General features: G+C 33.1%; 1 protein-coding gene and 1 pseudogene across 1 annotated transcript; both read left to right on the forward strand.

Annotated features, from left to right (window-relative positions):
- Positions 1-11,655: 11,655 nt before the first annotated feature.
- On the forward strand, positions 11,656-12,703 carry LOC128923480 (phosphatidylinositol 5-phosphate 4-kinase type-2 beta-like; annotated as a pseudogene).
- An 851-nt stretch (positions 12,704-13,554) lies between these two features.
- Positions 13,555-15,446, forward strand: LOC128923534 (uncharacterized). The gene is made up of 6 exons (XM_054235801.1): positions 13,555-13,800; positions 13,859-13,980; positions 14,105-14,227; positions 14,284-14,893; positions 14,954-15,031; positions 15,083-15,446. The coding sequence occupies exons 1-4, from the start codon at positions 13,629-13,631 to the stop codon at positions 14,539-14,541; spliced, it is 675 nt and encodes a 224-aa protein (XP_054091776.1). The 5' UTR covers positions 13,555-13,628; the 3' UTR covers positions 14,542-14,893; positions 14,954-15,031; positions 15,083-15,446.
- The last annotated feature ends 5,195 nt before the right edge of the window (positions 15,447-20,641 follow it).

Here is a 20,641-nt window from a genome sequence, read left to right on the forward strand (position 1 = left end):
CGTGTTCCAAGTTTCATTACGATATCTCAATTTTTATTCAAGTTACAGCTTGCACGGACGGACAGACGTATATAACCTAATATCTAACTCGTTTAGTTTTAGGACTTACAAACAACTGTTATGTGAACAAAACTATAATACTCACTTAGCAACTTTTGTTGCGAGAGTATAAAATGGGTTGCAGGTTTACAAGTAATAACTTTTATATTTTATTGCCATTATTGATATGTTAACAGAATATAGGTAAACAAAAACAGGCCACCAAAGCAGCTAATAGCGGTTTTAGACAGGAGCTAATTGACCAATTTAAAGGCCTCTGCTCGATTTAAACGCTTATTAAGATCGATTTACCATGCAAAATAAAATCTTCATTTATTTTAAATTGAATTTAAATCGACTTGAAAATCAAATCCAACTCTTCGACAAAGACATACGATATACATTCCTTGTCTGCGATTGACTGAATCTTTTGATGAAACTTACCAACTTCTTATGAAAAGCAAAAACAACAATGTATAATAGCTGATCGGTTATCGAGTACCCGGCAGTACAAAACGCAAAAAAGGGTTTCTCAATCAAAATTTAAATATAACAACTAAGGAAGGGCTATGTTCGGGTGTAACCGAACATTTTATACTCTCGCAATTTATTCATTTAACTTTATTTATATTACGAGGGCTGCTATATATATTTCTGGCCTAATAATGCAAATAGGAATATTTATCAACGAAAATGGTTTTATTGTTTTTCAAAATATTCTCCATCAAGATTTGAACACTTTTGCATGCGCTCAAACCAATTTTCGAAGCACTTTTTTTGATTGTCAAATTGTGCGGGATCCAACGAGAACAAACCTTTTTTACAGCCAGGTGTTCATGCAATATCGAATGTATGCTGGTTGGAGATATGCATAGGCATGCCTCTATCTGAAGGTATGTTACATGTTTTCTGGCACAACGGCTGTTTTTGGACGACCTTCACGGAATTCGTCTTTGAGCGAGCGTCGGCCACGACTGAATTCGTTGTACCAGTTTTTCACAGTGCTATAGGATGGTGCTTCATAGCCATACAAAGATTTTAGTTCATCGATGCACTCTTGTCGCTATAATCCACGTCGAAAGTTGTGAAAAATGATCGCACGAAAATGTTCACGAGTTAATTCCATTTTTTGGCCGAGATGAATTTTTTAATTCCCTGAAAATAAAACAATTCACGATTAAATGACAAAACGTTCTGAGTGATGTGTTTAGCACAACATCAAACTGTCAAACTTTCCAATGGAAATGTCAGATTGCACCTGGCAACACTTAGTGTTGCCTAGGCCAGAAATATATATAGCAGCCATCGTATATAATACACAATTTGACCCACATATTCGTCCGATTTCGGCGATTTTTAGAATGGGGCTGCCACAGTATAAACATAGTATTTGTGCAAAGCTCTGCACCGATATCTTCACTAGTGCTTGCATTATATATTGTAAAGTAAACGATTCAGATTATCTTCATAGTTCTGGTATATAGGAAGTAGACGTGGTTGTGAAGCGATTCGGCCTATTTTAACAACCTATAATTGGGAAGTAAGGAAACTATTACAAACCAAGTTTCATTGAAATCGGTCGAGTAATTCCTGAGATATGGTTATTCACCCATAATTGGGCGACGCCACGCCCATTTTCCATTTTGTTAAAAAATCTGAGAGCAGCTTCCATCTGCTATTTCTTATGTGAAATTTAGTGTTTCTGACGTTTTTCGTTAGTGAGTTAACCCACTTTTAGTAAATTTGGACCGAGCCTTTGTATGGGAGGTGGGCGTGGTTATTATCCGATTTCTTTAATTTTTGGACTGTGTTAGGATGTGTCTAAAAAACTACTGCAGAAAGTTTGGTTTATATACCTCTATTGGTTTGCGAGATATGTACAAAATACCTATTTGGGGGCGGGGCCACGCCCACTTCTTCAAAAAAATTGCCCCTTCACAGTGCGATCCTTCATACCAAATTTTATTTCCATAGCTTTATTTATGGCTTAGTTATGGCACTTTTTGTGTTTTCGGTTTTCGCCATTTTGTGGGCGTGGCAGTGGTCCGATTTTGCTCATTTTCGAAAGCAACCTTCCTATGGTGCCAAGAAATAAGTGTGCCAAATTTCATCAAGATATCTTAATTTTTACTCAAGTTACAGCTTGCACAGACGGACGGACAGACAGACATTCGGATGTGAACTCCACTCTTCACACTGATCACTTTGGTATATCTAACCCTATGTCTAACTCGTTTAGGGATGGCAACGATTAATCATTTGATTGAATTAATCGATTATTTTCATTCAATTTACAATTTAATTGCATAGAAACACCTTTTCTAATTACTCGACTATTACTCGAGTAATTGAAAAATAATCGCAAACAGCATTTTGAAATTTAATACATTTTATGTTCATCTAAGTTAGCTACAAGGGTCGAAATTGCAAACGGTGTAAACATAGTTAAATTCTAATATGTCAACGTAGTTTAATATCAACAAATGAATGTCTGGTAACACTGCATTTACAGTTAATTCAAACGCATTTTACGTTCAGTTGTTTGAAGAGCAATGGCGCCAGTTAAAAGCGCAGTGTGGACATTTTTTTAATAAAATAAGCAATAACTACGTTAACTGTCAACTTTGCTGCAAAAATTTAAAATTTTCTAATAACACGTCAAATATGTTGCAGCATTTAAAATTAAGTTGGAGCAATCGGTATTACATTTTAAATTTCTTCTAGTTATATATAAATATATGTGTACAAATTAGACTCTGCAATCTTGGAGTAAAGACAATGTTTCCCTAAGTGATGATGACACTGACACCATTTTGTGCACTCTAGTGCACACAAGAAGGAGGAACGACAACGATTTTACATCTCCACAAGATGAATTGAGCTTTTATTTGAATTGTCAGGTATTAGAACTAAGTCGAAACACTATTTATGCTTGGGAAGAAATGAAAACCGTTTACCCAAACTGTACGGACTTTCAAAAAAGTATTGTCATCTACTTGGTACCTCAGTACCAGCTGAGCGGCTTTTCTTAAAAGCGGGTGCAACTGCGACCGAAATACGCAATCGTTTGACAACAATACGTTTATCGAAATTGCTTTTTCTTCAAACTTGGTCGAACAGACTTCTAAATTTGCTTGACTTCAATGAATATATATATCCCTTTATGCTAAGACAAATGAATTTTTAATACGATTTTTTAATTTTATTTCCGTTTTTCTTTTTGTGTATATACGAACACAATTTGCATGTCTGAAATAATAATATAGTCTCCTATATTTTATTGGTTTATTTTTACGCAAAGTTGCAAACATTGGAATTATTCGATTAATCGATTTTTTACATTAATTGCAATTAATTGCAATTATTTTTTTATATCTTGCAATTAATCATTTGATTATTTAATCGATTAAAAAAATTTTTTTGCCATCCCTAAACTCGTTTAGTTTCTGGTGTTACAAACAACCGTTATGTGAGCAAAACTATAATACTCTCTTTAGCAACTTTGTTGCTAACAACTTTGTTGCGAGAATATAAAAACGCTATAAAACTGTTAAGTATGGAACTAATGTCGATGGAATTTCTACTTGTGATCCCGAATAATGATGATAAACGATTTCTAGACCTCATAGAATTCAAGAGAATTTTATTTGAGTTAACAACATAAAAAAAGAATAGTAATATTTGTAACATTCTCATTATTGCTTTGTTAAGAAATTTTTTGAATCTTGATTGATTTGAACCATTTTTAGTCCGTGTCATCGGGCTGTTATGAAAATAGTATATACCGAAGTTCATTAAAATCGGTGAGGTAGTATCTGAGATACAGTTTTTGACCACTAAGTTGACGACGTCATTTGTTTGGGAACCTATGCGTTTGAAAAATACCCACTGTGCACAAAAACAACAAATGAACAAACATATATTGTCACACCAAATCTGGCTCAATACTAACCCTGCCAGCCAGGCCTAACCACTTTACCCTCATGTTTCTTCAATTACTAACACCAACGCACACGTTTGGGTTGTTTTGTTTTTTAACCCTAACGCGATGAAAAAATAATTCCTCTATAATGCTTAGAAATATGTTCTTCAAAAGTCGACTTAATCATGCTCGGGTTAATACATTTCGAACTACCCAAACAGAACAAAACTAGTTATCTCATTTCTTGTTCTTATTAAATGAGTGTGAAAGAGAAATCACAACTGTCATTAGTGCCAAAAAAATCCCATAAAGGGAAATAAAAGCAAGTAAGGAAGGGCTAAGTTCGGGTGTAACCGATTTTATACTCTCGCAATTTATTTATTTAACTTTATTTATATTATATAATACACAATTTGACCCATATATTTGTCATATTATTGTAAAAAGTTCATTGAAAGTTGGAAACCCTAATATTAGATTAGAAGCACCGAGGTCCTCGTGTTCGATATATGGGGCCTTAAAAACCTATGGTCCGATTTCGGCGATTTTTAGAATGGGGCTGCCACACTATTAACATAGCACCGATATCTTCACTAGAGCTTACTTTATACATATATTGTAAAGTAAACGATTCAGATCGTCTTCAAAGTTCTGGTATATAGGAAGTAGGCGTGGTTGTAAAGCGATTTGGCCTGTTTTCACAACATATCATTGGGATGTAAGGAAACTATTACAAAACAAGTTTCATTGAAATCGGTCGAGTAGTTCCTGAGATGTGATTTTTGACCCATAAGTGGGCGACGCCACGCCCATTTTCCATTTAAACAACAAATCTGAGTGCAGCTTTCGTCTGCCATTTCTTATGTGAAATTTAATGTTTCTGACGTGTTTCGTTAGTGAGTTAACCCACTTTTAGTAATTTTGAACCTAACTTTTGTATCGGAGGTGGGCGTGGTTATGATCCGATTTCTTTCATTTTTGGACTGTATTAGGAAGAGGCTAAAAAACGACTGCAGAAAGTTTGGTTTATATAGCTCTCTTAGTTTGCGAGATATGTGCAAAAAACTTAGTAGGGGGCGGGGCGACGCCCACTTCCCCAAAAAAATTACATCCAAATATGCCCCTTCATAGTGCGATCCTTCATACCAAATTTTATTTTCATAGCTTTATTGATGGCTTAGTTATGGCACTTTATATGTTTTCAGTTTTCGCCATTTTGTGGGCGTGGCAGTGGTCCGATTTTGCTCATTTTCGAAAGCAACCTTTTTGCCAAATTTCATCAAGATATCTTAATTTTTACTCAAGTTACAGCTTGCACAGACGGACGGGCGGACGGACAGACAGACATTCGGATGTGAACTCCACTCTTCACACTGATCACTTTGGTATATCTAACCCTATGTCTAACTCGTTTAGTTTTGGGTGTTACGAACAACCGTTATGTGAGCAAAAATATAATACTCTCTTTAGCAACTTTGTTGCGAGAGTATAAAAACGCTATAAAACTGTTAAGTATGGAACTAATGTCGATGGAATTTCTACTTGTGATCCCGAACAATGATGATAAACGATTTCTAGACCTCATAGAATTCAAGAGAATTTTATTTGAGTTAACAACATAAAAAATAATAGTAATATTTGTAACGTTCTCATTATTGCTTTGTTAAGCAATTTTTTGAATCTTGTAATTGATTTGAACCATTTTTAGTCCGTGTTATCGGGCTGTTATGAAAATAGTATATACCGAAGTTCATTAAAATCGGTGAGGTAGTATCTGAGATACAGTTTTTGACCACTAAGTTGACGACGTCATTTGTTTGGGAACCTATGCGTTTGAAAAATACTGTGCACAAAAACAACAAATGAACAAACATATATTGTCACACCAAATCTGGCTCAATACTAACCCTGCCAGCCAGGCCTAACCACTTTACCCTCATGTTTCTTCAATTACTAACACCAATGCACACGTTTGGGTTGTTTTGTTTTTTAACCCTAATGCGATGAAAAAATAATTCCTCTATAATGCTTAGAAATATGTTCTTCAAAAGTCGACTTAATCATGCTCGGGTTAATACATTTCGAACTACCCAAACAGAACAAAACTAGTTATCTCATTGCTTGTGCTTATTAAATGAGTGTGAAAGAGAAAACATAACTGTCATTAGTGCCCATAAAAGGAAATAAAAAAAGTAAGGAAGGGCTAAGTTTGGGTGTAACCGAACATTTTATACTCTCGCAATTTATTTATTTAACTTTATTTATATTATATAATACACAATTTGACCCACATATTCGTCATATATATTGTAAAAAGTCCATTGAAAGTTGGAAACCATAATATTAGATTAGAAGCACCGAGGTCCTCGCGTTCGATATATGGGGCCTTAAAAACCTATGGTCCGATTTCGGCGATTTTTAGAATGGAGCTGCCACACTATTAACATAGTATTTGTGCAAAGTTCTGCACCGATATCTACACTAGAGCTTACTTTATACATATATTGTAAAGTAAACGATGCAGATCGTCTTCAAAGTTCTGGTATATAGGAAGTAGGCGTGGTTGTGAAGCGATTTGGCCTATTTTTATACTCTCGCAACAAAGTTGCTACGAGTGTATTATAGTTTTGTCCACATAACGGTTGGTTGTAAGTCCTAAAACTAAACGAGTTAGATTTAGGGTTATATATATCAAAATGATCAGGGTGACGAGAAAAGTTCAAATCCGGATGTCTGTCTGTCCGTCCGAGATTCCGAAAAATTTCTTAACAAAGCAATAATGATAACGTTACAAATATTACTATTATTTTTTTATGTTGTTAACTCAAATAAAGTTCTCTTGAATTCTATGAGGTCTAGAAATCGTTTATCATCATTGTTCGGGATCACAAGTAGAAATTCCATCGACATTAGTTCCATACTTAACAGTTTTATAGCGTTTTTATACTCTCGCAACAAAGTTGTTAGCAACAAAGTTGCTAAAGAGAGTATTATAGTTTTGCTCACATAACGGTTGTTCGTAACACCCAAAACTAAGCGAGTTAGACATAGGGTTAGATATACCAAAGTGATCAGTGTGAAGAGTGGAGTTCACATCCGAATGTCTGTCCGTCCGTCTGTCCGTACGTCCGTGCAAGCTGTAACTTGAGTAAAAATTAAGATATCTTAATGAAACTTGGAACACGTGTTCCTTGGCACCATAAGAAGGATAAGTTCGAAAGTTCGAAGATGGGCGAAATCGGTCCACTGCCACGCCCACAAAATGGCGAAAACCGAAAACACATAAAGTGCCATAACTAAACCATAAATAAAGCTATGGAAATAAAATTTGGTATGAAGGATCGCACTAGGAAGGGGCATATATGGATGTAATTTTTTTGGGGAAGTGGGCATGGCCCCGCCCCCTACTAAGTTTTTTGTACATATCTCGCAAACCAATAGAGCTATATAAACCAAACTTTCTGCAGTCGTTTTTAGGTACTACCTTATACAGCCCAAAAATGGAGAAAATCGGAATATAACCACGCATACTTCCCATATAAAGGTTATGTTGAAAACTACTAAAAGTTGGTTAACTCAATAACGAAAAACTCCAGAAACACTAAATTTCACATAATAAATGACAGATGGAAGCTGCACTCAGACTTTTTTACAAAATGGAAAAAGGGCGTGGCGTTGCCCACTTATGGGTCAAAAACCATATCTCAGGAACTACTCGACCGATTTCAATGAGACTTGGTTTGTAATATCTTCCTAGCTTCCCAATGATATGTTGTGAAAATAGGCCAAATCGCTTCACAACCACGCCTACTTCCTATATACCAGAACTAGAAGAAAATCTGAATCGTTTACTTTACAATATATAAAGTAAGCACTAGTAAAGATATCGATGCAGAATTTTGCACAAATACTACTTTTATGGTGTGGCAGCCCCATTCTAAAAATCACTGAAATCGGACCATAGATTGTCAAGGCCCCATATAGCGCACATGAGGACCTCGGTACATCTAACCTAATATTAGGGTTTCCAACTTTCAATGGACTTTATACAATACATATATATGACGAATATGTGGGTCAAATTGTGTAGTTTATAATATTAATAAAGTTAAATAAATAAATTGCGAGAGTATAAAATGTTCGGTTGCACCCGAACTTAGCCCTTCCTTACTTGTTACAACATATCATTGGGATGTAAGGAAACTATTACAAAACAAGTTTCATTGAAATCGGTCGAGTAGTTCCTGAGATGTGATTTTTGACCCATAAGTGGGCGACGCCACGCCCATTTTCCATTTAAACAAAAAATCTGAGTGCAGCTTTCGTCTGCCATTTCTTATGTGAAATTTAATGTTTCTGACGTGTTTCGTTAGTGAGTTAACCCACTTTTAGTAATTTTGAACCTAACTTTTGTATCGGAGGTGGGCGTGGTTATGATCCGATTTCTTTCATTTTTGGACTGTATTAGGAAGTGGCTAAAAAAACGACTGCAGAAAGTTTGGTTTATATAGCTCTCTTGGTTTGCGAGATATGTGCAAAAAACTTAGTAGGGGTTGGGGCCACGCCCACTTCCCCAAAAAAATTACATCCAAATATGCCCCTTCATAGTGCGATCCTTCATACCAAATTTTATTTCCATAGCTTTATTGATGGCTTAGTTATGGCACTTTATGTGTTTTCAGTTTACGCCATTTTGTGGGCGTGGCAGTGATCCGATTTTGCTCATTTTCGAACTTGTTCTTCTTATGGTGCCAAGGAATATTTGTGCCAAGTTTCGTCAAGATATCTTAATTTTTACCCAAGTTACAGCTTGCACAGACGGACAGACGGACGGACGGACGGACAGACCTCAGGATTTCAAATCTACTCGTCTTTATAAAGCAAAAAGTAAGAATTGAAATTGGGGAGGAAGTAAAAAAGAAATTGTTAGACACATTGTCAAGTGATGCTGATTCTATGCTATTCGCTCTTAGTCGACATACATGGCTGCTTTCGTGCCGAAGAGGAAGCATTGCAGGACGAAAGTTCTCAACCGTCTGGACGCAGCGAAAAGGATGATTGTGATGATATATTTTATTGACATTAAAGCTAAAGCTGTTAAGTATAGAATTAATGTCGATGGAATTTCTACTTATGATCCCGAACAATATGCCAAGAGATGTCTAGACTTCATGGAATTTAAGAGAATTTTATTTGAATTAACAACATAAAAAATAATAGTAATTGTTGCTTTGTTAATAAATTGTTTGTCACTGTATTGAAATAGTGATTTGAATCATAAATTCAGTAAATTGTAAATTTCAATTATCAATAATTTTCAAATTAAAAGGCTATACGTTTTCGTCTTTATGCGTAAGAATTTTTCACTATATTGAAAATTTTACTCTAATATAATTTAATGTAAACGTTAGCCACAGAAACGTCTGGAGGGGTCTGCTGGTATAAAAATAAAGACTAATATCTGAAAATAAAATATTAATTTCTTTAATAAAAAAATGTCACCATAGCCCTACATCGATAATGATTTTTATCTAAGTAAAATATATATGAAAGTCCCTAAATAATTATTGAAGTTGAACAATACAATCGGGTACAACCGAACATTTTTTACTCTCACAATTTATTGATTAAAATTTCATTGAGGTAACACAATTATAACCATATATTCGGCATAAAGTCCACTAGAATAACGAAAATCATCATGTATAGTTTATGGGGCTAGGGAAATTCCTGAACGGATTTCACTCATTTTCACCTCCAAGGTACACTGTATCCAAGTCGATACGGTTTACCAATATTTTCGGTGAAAAATTACCCTTAGACACTCAGTATTTAATGTTCGACATCAGGGACCTTAAAAAGTTATAGTCCGATCTCCACAATTTTTCCACAAGGGATGTCGCAGCTCAAATACAGTATTTTTGTAAAGTTTTATTTCGCCATTTTTATTGGTTCTTAATGTATTTATTATAAAGTGGACGAATCAAATATGATTCAAACTTGAGTTTTATGGAAAGTATCCGTCCGTGTCATCATGTTGTTATGAAAATAGTCTATATGTAAATTTAGAGAAAAAAGCCACGATGTCGCAAAATGTGGTGACTTAAGCGGGAAAGGCATTTAAAGGGGGTTGCGCACTTAAGCGGAGAGCACTGAAGTAATATTTTTGAGGTACTCATTGTTGCTCTGTTAAGAAATTTTTGTCATCGTATTGTAATACAGTGGAACTTCTCTAATTTGAATCACCATAATCCACAAAAAAACTTGGAGTTAGAGAGACTTCAAGTTATAGGATTTTTCATTAAAAAATAATTTTTTTTTTAAAAATCTGTACAATATAGATTTGTACACTGTTTTAATTATTTACTTCGCATAACGTTTTATTTAAATGCATTAAAACATATATTCTTCAATTTTTTTTCTTACACTTTTATATTGTTTGGCTCTTGACGTCTGTATCCCATGATTTTGTTTCATGATTTATGAAATCAATTAGAGTAATACCATATTTTTTATTCTTCTCCATACGATATATCTTTTAATGTCAATAAAATATATAGATCTTTTTTTAACAAAATAAATTTTTAAAAATCATATCGAGGACAGCCGTTTATTTTGCTAACACTTGAATTGGCTTGACCAGAAAGGAGTTCTACGCGAAAAAACTTCGAACACACCTGGTGTTGGATCGATGAGGGTAATTTTTTTAAAGCGCGGCCGAAAGCCGCCTCTGCAGAAAGAAGTTATACGCGAAAAATCTTCGAATACCCCCGGTGTTGGATCGATGAGGGTAATTTTTTTTAAAGTGCGGCCGAAGGCCTCCCGTGCAGAAAGGAATTCTACGCGAAAAATCTTCGAATACCCCCGGTTTTGGCCCGACCAGGGTAATTTTTTTTGAATCGCGGCCGAAGGCCGCCTGTGCAGAAAGAAACTCTTCTCGAAAAAAATTCGGACAACCCCGGTTTTGGCTCCACCAGGGGCATTTTTTTAAGCGCGGACGAAGGTCCCCAATGATGTAAGGAGTTCTACACGAAAAAAACTTCGGACATCCCTGGAAAGATTTTTTATATACATCCTTGATGCAGAAGAGTGTTCTACGACAAAAAACTATGATATGCTAATAAATAAAACACAGTCATTAAAAAATCTATCATCTATGGTTTCTAACATGTGGCAACGCTCGTTTTCCACATAATTATAAACACAGAAACCTTTTCAGCTATTAGTGTGCTAAGTGATTTTTAAAATAAGTAATTTTTCCTTAAAAAATCTTAATTAAAGGCAAAATTTGTATTAAATTCAATGTTAAAAGTGTAATTATCAATATGTGAAGTGAAAAATATGGGATAATTGCGTTAAAGTGTGTGAAATAGCATGTGCAACTCACAGAAAAAATTGGAAATTTAAACACGAATATTTAATAAACTATATATCCGATCAATAATATTTATATATATTCCTGCTCTGGAGATCCTCCTCTTTCACCCGATACCCCATTTATACCGATCGGAGTTGTCAAACCCCGACCGCCAAAGTAATCGGAATCGTACCATGGTACGCACACACAAACCGACAAAAATGAAAATATGCAAACAAACGTTAATATATTCAAACACTTGTCGCAATGTACAAATAGTCAAAGCTAACTACATTAAATTACACAAAAAAGAACTTTATACCTCAAAGCCGAAGAATACTTTTCCTTAGTAGTTCGAAACTTGCGTGAACAATTCAGGGTTTATGTTGACTATCGCGAGTCATTAACACGTTCACAGTCAATTCGTATTGAGTCGTCGAGTTGCACAATTTTACCAAAGTTATAATACATTTTTTATCAAAAAGAGCTTGACTTTGGGAGAGATCGAACTTATGCATCCATTTTTACAGCAATATCATCCATATGTGGTTAAAATGCAAAGCAAAACTCTTCTACCACAATATTTGGGAATGTATTATGGATGTGAAATACAGTTTTTTTTCACAAAATGCTGTGCTCGGGTATACAAATTTTTGGATTTCGTTATCTGCTAGACTTTCCTTTCTAATTTCTAAATTTCTAATTATGATCCCAAACAATGATGATAAACGATTTCTAGACTTCATGGAATTCAATTTTACCACAGTTATAATACATTTTTTATCATAAAGAGCTTGACTTTGGGAGAGATCGAACTTATGCATCCATTTTTACAGCAATATCATCCATATGGGGTTAAAATGCAAGGCAAAACTCTTCTACCACAATATTTGGGAATGTATAGAAAAACTGTTGAGAGCGGTCAACAATAGTTTGTGGTTATGCGTAATGGTTTCATCTAACTATAAACAAAAATACACACGTTTGACTTGAAAGGTATTGCCGTGGATCACGAAGCGTCAGAAAAGGAATTATAAAAGTGTTTACATACTTATAAAGATTATAACGAATTTTATAAAGCTAAAAGTAAGAATAGAAATTGGGGAGGAAGTCAATAAGAAATTGTTAGACACATTGTCAAGTGATGCTGATTCTATGCTATTCGCTCTTAGTCGACATACATTACTGCGTTCGTGTCGAAGAGGAAGCATTGCAGGACGAAAGCTTTCAACCGTCTGGACGCAGCGAAAGCAGCGAAAAGGATGATTGTGATGATATATTTTATTGACATTAAAGCTAAAGCTGTTAAGTATAGAATTAATGTCGATGGAATTTCTACTTGTGATCCCGAACAATATGCCAAGAGATGTCTAGACTTCATGGAATTTAAGAGAATTTTATTTGAATTAACAACATAAAAAATAATAGTAATATTTGTTAAGAAATTGTTTGACACTGCATTGAAATATTGATTTGAATCATAAATTGAGTAAATTGCAATTTCAATTATCAATAATTTTCAAATTAACCGGCTATACGTTTTCGTCTTTATGCGTAAGAATTTTTCACTATATTGAAAATTTTACTCTAATATAATTTAATGTAAACGTTAGCCACAGAAACGTGTGGAGGGGTCTGCTGGTATAAAAATAAAGACTAATATCTGAAAATAAAATATTAATTTCTTTAATAAAAAAAATGTCACCATAGCCCTGCATCGATAATGATTTTTATCTAAGAAAAATATATATGAAACTCCCTAAATAATTATTGAAGTTGAACAATACACATAATTGAAGGAAAAGCTAAGTTCATTAAGGTAACACAATTATAACCATATATTCGGCATAAAGTCCACTAGAATAACGAAAATCATCATGTATAGTTTATGGGGCTGCACACTGAGAAAAAAAGTGCGCTTTAAAATTAAATGTGAACACTTTTAAATTTTATTTAAAGTGTCTCAGTCTATAGGTTCTTTATGGGGAACACAAAAAAAATATCTTGTAAAAGTGCTAATTTTAAGTTTTTTAATTGTTTACTTTTAATTTAAAAGTTAAATTTTTGTTTTTAATGTAAAATTCTTAAATTTAAAAATTTTAATTTTATAAATCAAAGTGGCACTTTCTATTTAAACGTGTTCACTTTGAAATCTAAAGTGTTCACTTTATAAATCAAAGTGACACTTTCTAATTAAACGTGTTCACTTTGACATTTAAAGTGTTCACTTTACAAATCAAAGTGGCACTTTCTATTTAAACGTGTTCACTTTGACATTTAAGAATTTAGAAGTGTAAACAAGATACAAGAATGACCAGTCGGGGTAAAATTATACCGGAAAACGACTTGCTGCGAATGTTTGGCAACGATATCCAAATTAATGAGCAGGGTGATTTAACGTACACCTGTGTTGAGGCAGATACGGATCTCCTTAATCTGCTAAAGGAGTTTGATCTGAACACACTTTTTCTTGGCCTAAAAAGTAAGTAAAAATTCTTCGGCAATAATAACCCTAATGCATTATTATTAATGTTCCTTAGATGCTGGAATAACTTTTCGAAGCTTAAAATATTTGTCGAAAGAAGACATTGCGGAAGCAGTAAAAAATATTGGTCTTCGAGCAGAGTTTAGAGAAAAGTTGTTTTTCTGGCGCAAGTCAAAGGTAAATATAATATTAATTTTGAAGCTTATTTGCGACGTTAAGCACGTACATAGATACAATTACCATTTGAATATTACTACGTTTATAATTTAGCATTTATAATTTAGCAAACTTATTTTTTCAGTTTGGAATAGAAGATGAAACGTTGAGCCAGATTTCAAAAGTTGTTGATTGGCTAGAAAAAAACCGTCACAAAGATTCACCTTGTTCTTCAAATAATTCAATAAGAAACGCATTTGGATCACAGGTAAGAATATACAGTTAAAGGTTTTGTATTAAACTTTATGATAAATTTCATTGCAGCCCCTTTCAACATTTTTAAACGATAACTCAGCCGGAAAACAACATATTCAATATTATGAGGAATGGGCATGTTTTACGAATAAGCAACGCGATGCCCTCATTAAAATAATTTTAGAAGATGTCATGTTAACAAAGACAGAGCTTAGACCAGAACACTTTGCTAGTATTGTGGAAGAAATAATTGGTTTATTTCACAATGAAAAAGAGTCCCAGGTATTATTAAAAACGATATATTTAAAAGAACATATTGTAAACTGATTTCTTTCAAGATTATTACTACATTCCTCGTCAAAGAAAAAAAAACCCATCAGGCAAGCTCTATTCCAAATATTTTAATTTAAAGACAAAGATTAGAAAGAGTAGTCCATCCGCGGAAAGATCTCTTTCGAGTGAAGTACGTGATCCATTTGTAGACGAAAATGTTGAAGTTGACGAAACGCTGTCGTTATGTTTAAAAACTTCGCTTCAAAAAGATATCAATAATTGGGATGAGGTTATTGACAAATGGCAAAATACATTTACATTTCGGAAAAAGGATTTGGCTAAGCTTTTGAATTCTGATTTTTTGCAAGAGTGGCCAATTTTAAAAGACTCCAGAGCACCATTTCTGGTATTTAAAAAGAACTTTAACACAAAATTCAAGGATATACAAGTTTTTATATTTTTTTAGTGAACTACTACTATGCCAACATACGGAATCAGCAATCAATAATTCTTTTGAACCAAGCATAAATGACGAAAAAAATTGGTAAGTATTTGTTAAATTAATAAAATAACACTAAATAATTTTTTTTTTTAGATTTTCAAGACTACATTTTTACAATTCTTCTCAATTCAGTTCTGCTGCCTTCAGCAAGATTTAGTGTAGATGGACATACAAAAAAGAAAGCCACCATTAAAGATGCTAATGAAAGCTTCGTATTGCAGTTAACAACAATTAGCGATTACTCAATACGAATAAAAGAAATTATCGGTAAATATTTTTATAATAAATTGACTGTACAGCCGTTTATAATTGTGGTAGGAGACTCTGAGGACGATCTTAAAACCTTTTACATTTACTTTGACAACACTTTGTACAAACTAAATTCTTTTATTGAAAGTTTGGATATATGCTTTAAAATCTTTCACGTGTTTAATCTTAAATATCCTAAGATCTGCGAAATGCCATGAATATTTATCCAAAAGTATTTTTATGAATTAGATTCAAAATTTGATTTATAAAGTTCAAATCTTACTTCATTGTTAACACATATGGATGAAAAAAATTAAATTTTGTAAATTTTTCGATTGTAATAATGTATAAATGTTTCAGATGTTTTCAGTTATTTAAAAGTGTTGATGTGCTAATAAGACATTTAAAACACATGCATTTATTGTCAAATAGAGATAAACTTCAATGCGAACAAAATAAATGTAAGCAAATTTTTTCTAACTTTAGTTCTCTAAAGCGACATTTGTTAGCACATAAGAATATAATTTACACTTTACAAACACCAACAGAGTTACCCGCCACATCCTCCGGAATTAGGTTAGATGAACCCATTTTATCATAGTAACAATGCCAGACACAAGTTCACAATTTCATATAAATAGAGAATAAACCATAACGGATTTAAAAAATAAGTCTTTAGCTTTATGTCTGCAACTATATTCAAAAAGTACCATGCCAAGAAAAGATGTTTTAAATACACAAAGCATGCTATCAGATTTACTAGGAACAGTTTCTGCTACAATCAGAAATGTTATTTCAAATTCAAACAGTAACTTATTACCCGAACTACAAAACGATATTGACTGTATTCTTAACTTTTGTGATGATCCATTTATGGAAATCGAATAATTACAGTTTTGAAGGCAATGAATTTATATGAAAGCCCAAAGTCTTTTGTAATTCTTAATGAAATAGCTGACACAGTTGTTCAGGGAAACCCTACACTCGATAGTAAAAAGCTTAGCATTCAAATAATGCCATTAAAATTTCAATTGAAAGCACTTTTTGAGTTACCTAATGTTTTACAAATGAATTTAGAAAATACAGAAAAGTTTTTAGCAGATACTAATTTTTCAAATTTTTGTAGTGGACACATTTTTCATTCAATTAAATTAAAAGTTGGTTCTCAACTGGTAATACGCTATGTTTTATATTTTGATGACTTTCAAATAAATAACGCTCTTGGTAGTCACACATTCTCAATTTGCGGTTGTTATTACAATTTCCCTACTATTCCACAATATATACTCTCAAATTGATTTTATTTTTAATGCTGCTTTTATATCTACAAAAGATTTGAAATGTTGTGGAAACAGAACGTTCATTTATTTGAAGAGCTTAAATCATTGGAGGAAGGGATATTAATTCAAACACTTGATCAGACTTTCAAAGTACATTTCGTTTTAGGCCTTATAGTTGGAGATAATGTAGGTGTAAATAGTATTTTGGGTTATGTGCAATCTTTTAATGCCAAGCGTTACTGTCGAGCATGTACAACTACTAAAGATCAAATTAAAATTGATGTTTCAGAATACGAACAACTGCTAAGAACTAGGATTCAATACGAAGATGACTTATTTAACAATAAATTTCAAGACACCGGTGTCAAAACAGTTTGTATTTTTAATGAGTTAAAAATGTTTCACGTAACAAATAACATTTGCTTTGACATTATGCATGACGTTTTAGAAGGAATTTGCGTATATGATATTTGCAACATAATCTTGGGTTTGGTAAATGACAAAATTATTTCATTAGACATTATTAACAGCAGAAAAAAAATTGTTCAGTTTGGATATAGAGAAATAGGAAATATTTCGCAGCCTCTCCTAATGGACCGACTTCAATCGTACAATTTAAAAATGACAGCTAGTGAGGTTTTATGCTTTACAAATTTTCTTCCACTCATGATAGGAGATTTAATTTCACCAGACGTGAAGCATTGGAAACTGTTGGTGTTGCTAATAGAAATAGTAGATTTATTATTTGATTCTAGTTTTTCTAATTTCGATCTAGATAAGTTAAAAAATTTAATTAAAGCACATCATCAATTATATATTCTACTTTACGGTAATTTGAAACCTAAGCATCGTTTTTTGGTGTACTACCCACACGCAATTGAGAAATGTGGTCATCTCAAGTTTGTCGAGGCAAAACATAAAGATGCAAAAATATATTTTAACAATATAACATCTCGAGTAAATCCTGCTTATACAGCGGCTATGAAAAGTTCTTTTTGTTTTTCAAATTTTTTACATAAGTATAAAGATGGGTTTCCGCATTCTTTTAACACTGAAACATTTATTACAAACGACTTAACAAAAGAAGAATATTTTCCTAAAATATTGAACTTTGAAAATATTAACTATCAATCTGTTTATGTTTCGACTATAATACATTATAAAGGAATCGAGTATAAACAAAATAATTTTTTAGCATTACTGAATGAAATAAATTGTTGTATCTATAAAATCAAACTTTTTATTTACGAAAATTAAATTATTTACGTTCTATGTTTCCTATCGAAATTATTAAATTTGATGAAAGCTTTTAAATTGCATTTGAAAGTGTTCACTCTCAAAATAAAAGCTAAAGCTTTTAATTTGAGGTTGAATGTGTTATCTTTTAATTTAAATACAAACATTTTTAAATTGGGTTAAAAGTGTGAACTTTAATATCAAAGGTGTTTATATTGTATTCGAGAATGCGCATATTAAAATGTAAAGTTTTCACTTTAATATCCAAAGTGCTAACATTAATAATTTACATTTTAAAGTGTTAACTTTAAGATTAAATATTTTTCAATACGGCTGGTTTTCATACATAAACATTTTTAATTTTAAAGTTCCTTGTACTGGATTTAAAGTGACTTTAAAGTGTTTCTTTTCTGAGTGCAGAAATTCCTGAACGGATTTCACTCATTTTCACCACCTAGGTACACTGTATCCAAGTCGATACGGTTTACCAATATTTTCGGTGGAAAATTACCCTTAGACACTCAGTTCTTCATGTTCGATATCAGGGACCTTGAAAAGTTATAGTCCGATCTCGACAATTTTTCCACAAGTGATGTCGCAGCTCAAATACAGTATTTTTGTAAAGTTTTATTTCGTCATTTTTATTGGTTCTTAATGTATTTATTATAAAGTGAACGAATCAAATGCGATTCAAACTTGAGTTTTATGGAAAGTATCCGTCCGTGTCATCATGCTGTTATGAAAATAGTATACACCGAATTTCATTAAAATAGGTGGAGTGGTTTCTGTGCTTAAAAAACACACACACAAAATCAACAAATGAACCAACATATCATTCATTTACATGAATAGTGTCATAACTCAGAAAACGCGATTTTTGCACTGAGATACACAAAGAAAACACAATAAATTATACAGAAAATGACTTTATAGCCTAGACAGATGGCAGCGCTAATTTGCATTAGCAGCGTTGATTTGCTATATGCTGATATATCTGTGCAAATGGCACATAAATTTACTCCGAAGGAAGTCCATGTTAAAATTAGAAACCTTACACAAAGATACAGGTATAATATGCTAATATAAAACATTATTAACCTTTGTGAAATTTCAGAGAAGAAAAGAAGAAAACTGGCCCATCGGGGACAGCCCAATAATGCAGAAATTTATGAATCAGTAACTGTGGTAAGTTTAAATTTCATCTTTTTATTTCTTTATCGTATTAACTTAAAACATTTTTTTTCTTTAGGACATATCGTCATCAACATTGCTGCCGTTACCGCCATCTGTACCTGCAGCACCAGTAGCAATGTCCCCAGTACCGGTGTCGCCAGAAATACCATCGGCCAGCTCGGCATTGTTGTCGCCACTGGATACCTCATCCACATCCATGAGTACCTATTTCTAAAAAGAGGAATTATATGGGTGAATTGGTGAAAGTGGCAAAACAACAACATGAATTGCTTAAGGTAGTGGTGGAAGATGGAAGAGATGTAAAAGAAAGACTTATTAATTGTATTGAAGAACAAAATAATTCTACAAAATAGTTTATTAGTATTTTTGAAAATTTGTTGGAAAAAATGTAAATATTATATTTATTTTGTATACATATTAGTAGTTATTTACATAATAATAAAAATGTTTTTGAATTAAATGTTAATTTAAAATGAAATATGAAATATTTAAAATAAAAGGGAATGACCAAATTTACAAAATTATAGTTCATCACTTTGTTATATCTTCAATCGTTTTCGCAGCATTCGCGATTATAGAAAGTTTTTTGTATTTTTTTTTACATTATCGGAGTTTTGAAAAGGAACCCTATCTTTTTTTTAACAAAATATAGCCTATGTCACTCAGGGATAGTGTAGCTTTCCAACGGTGAAAGAATTTTTCAAATCGGTTCAGTAGTTTCGGAGCCTATTCGAGACAGACAAACAAAAAACAAAACTTTCCTTTTTATAATATTAGTATAGATAAAAATGAATTTAAAAGAGGAAATTTTAAATGAAAAATAAAACAGCTACAGTGGTAAGTAACGTAATTTGTACCGTTTTGAAATTTCATTGGTATGGCATTCCTGACCGCTGTCGCTGTTTGGTCATTTTCTCCTAATCTTGTTGTATGATTGGGTTGATGTCTTCTTTCATCTTCTGCTGCTTCTTGTATCCATGCGGGAAAAGCTTCATCGTTCTCGATCCTTAGAAAATTATGCAAAATGCAACATGCTCTAATTATAATATTAACATTTTTAGGGGGAACTTGCAAGCCTCTTCCAGCTTTCGGAAGCGCGCTTTAAGTTGACCAAAGGCATTTTCGATCACTCGGCGACATTTGGACAGTCGATAATTAAAGTGCTTTATAACAGGCGATTGATTAACCCCATATGGATATGGTTTCATCATGTGATGTGATAAACGAAAAGCTGAGTCGCCAAAAAGAAGCACAGGTACATTGATGCCTTCAATTATTTCCTTAAAAATAAGAGCGTGTTCATGTAATTTCATAAGCGAAATCCTCTCAAATATGTACGAGTCATTATTTCTCCCAGTGGATCCTATGTTTATGTACGTGAACTTTGATCTGCAAGTTATAAGAAATGTAATCACATGTGTATTAGAACCAATACAGTCACAAATTTACCTGTGATCACAGCTTGCACAAAATGACTGAATACCAGCCCTTATAATAGTAATAGTCTATGGCTTCCTCTATTTTGGGCTGGACTTCGATGTGGCAGCCATCTACAGCACCAAAGCATTGTGGGAACCCCATCAGTTTGAAACCTTCTACAATTCTTCTTAATTCTTGCGAAAGCGGCGAGTATGCATTAACGCAATCCGCAAGAGTACCACATACTTCATGACAAAAATCGATCACAATTTCA

This window comes from Zeugodacus cucurbitae, chromosome Y (genome assembly GCF_028554725.1).
Source record: "Zeugodacus cucurbitae isolate PBARC_wt_2022May chromosome Y, idZeuCucr1.2, whole genome shotgun sequence".
Lineage (NCBI taxonomy): Eukaryota > Metazoa > Arthropoda > Insecta > Diptera > Tephritidae > Zeugodacus > Zeugodacus cucurbitae.

What these genes read in the sequence shown, in the direction of transcription:
- LOC128923534 (XM_054235801.1), top strand. Translation starts at nt 13,629, where the DNA reads ATGACCAGTCGGGGTAAAATTATACCGGAAAACGACTTGCTGCGAATG. An exon ending in ACTTTTTCTTGGCCTAAAAA is followed by an intron (nt 13,801 to 13,858) that starts GTAAGTAAAAAT and finishes AATGTTCCTTAG; the next exon opens with ATGCTGGAATAACTTTTCGA. An exon ending in TTTTCTGGCGCAAGTCAAAG is followed by an intron (nt 13,981 to 14,104) that starts GTAAATATAATA and finishes TTATTTTTTCAG; the next exon opens with TTTGGAATAGAAGATGAAAC.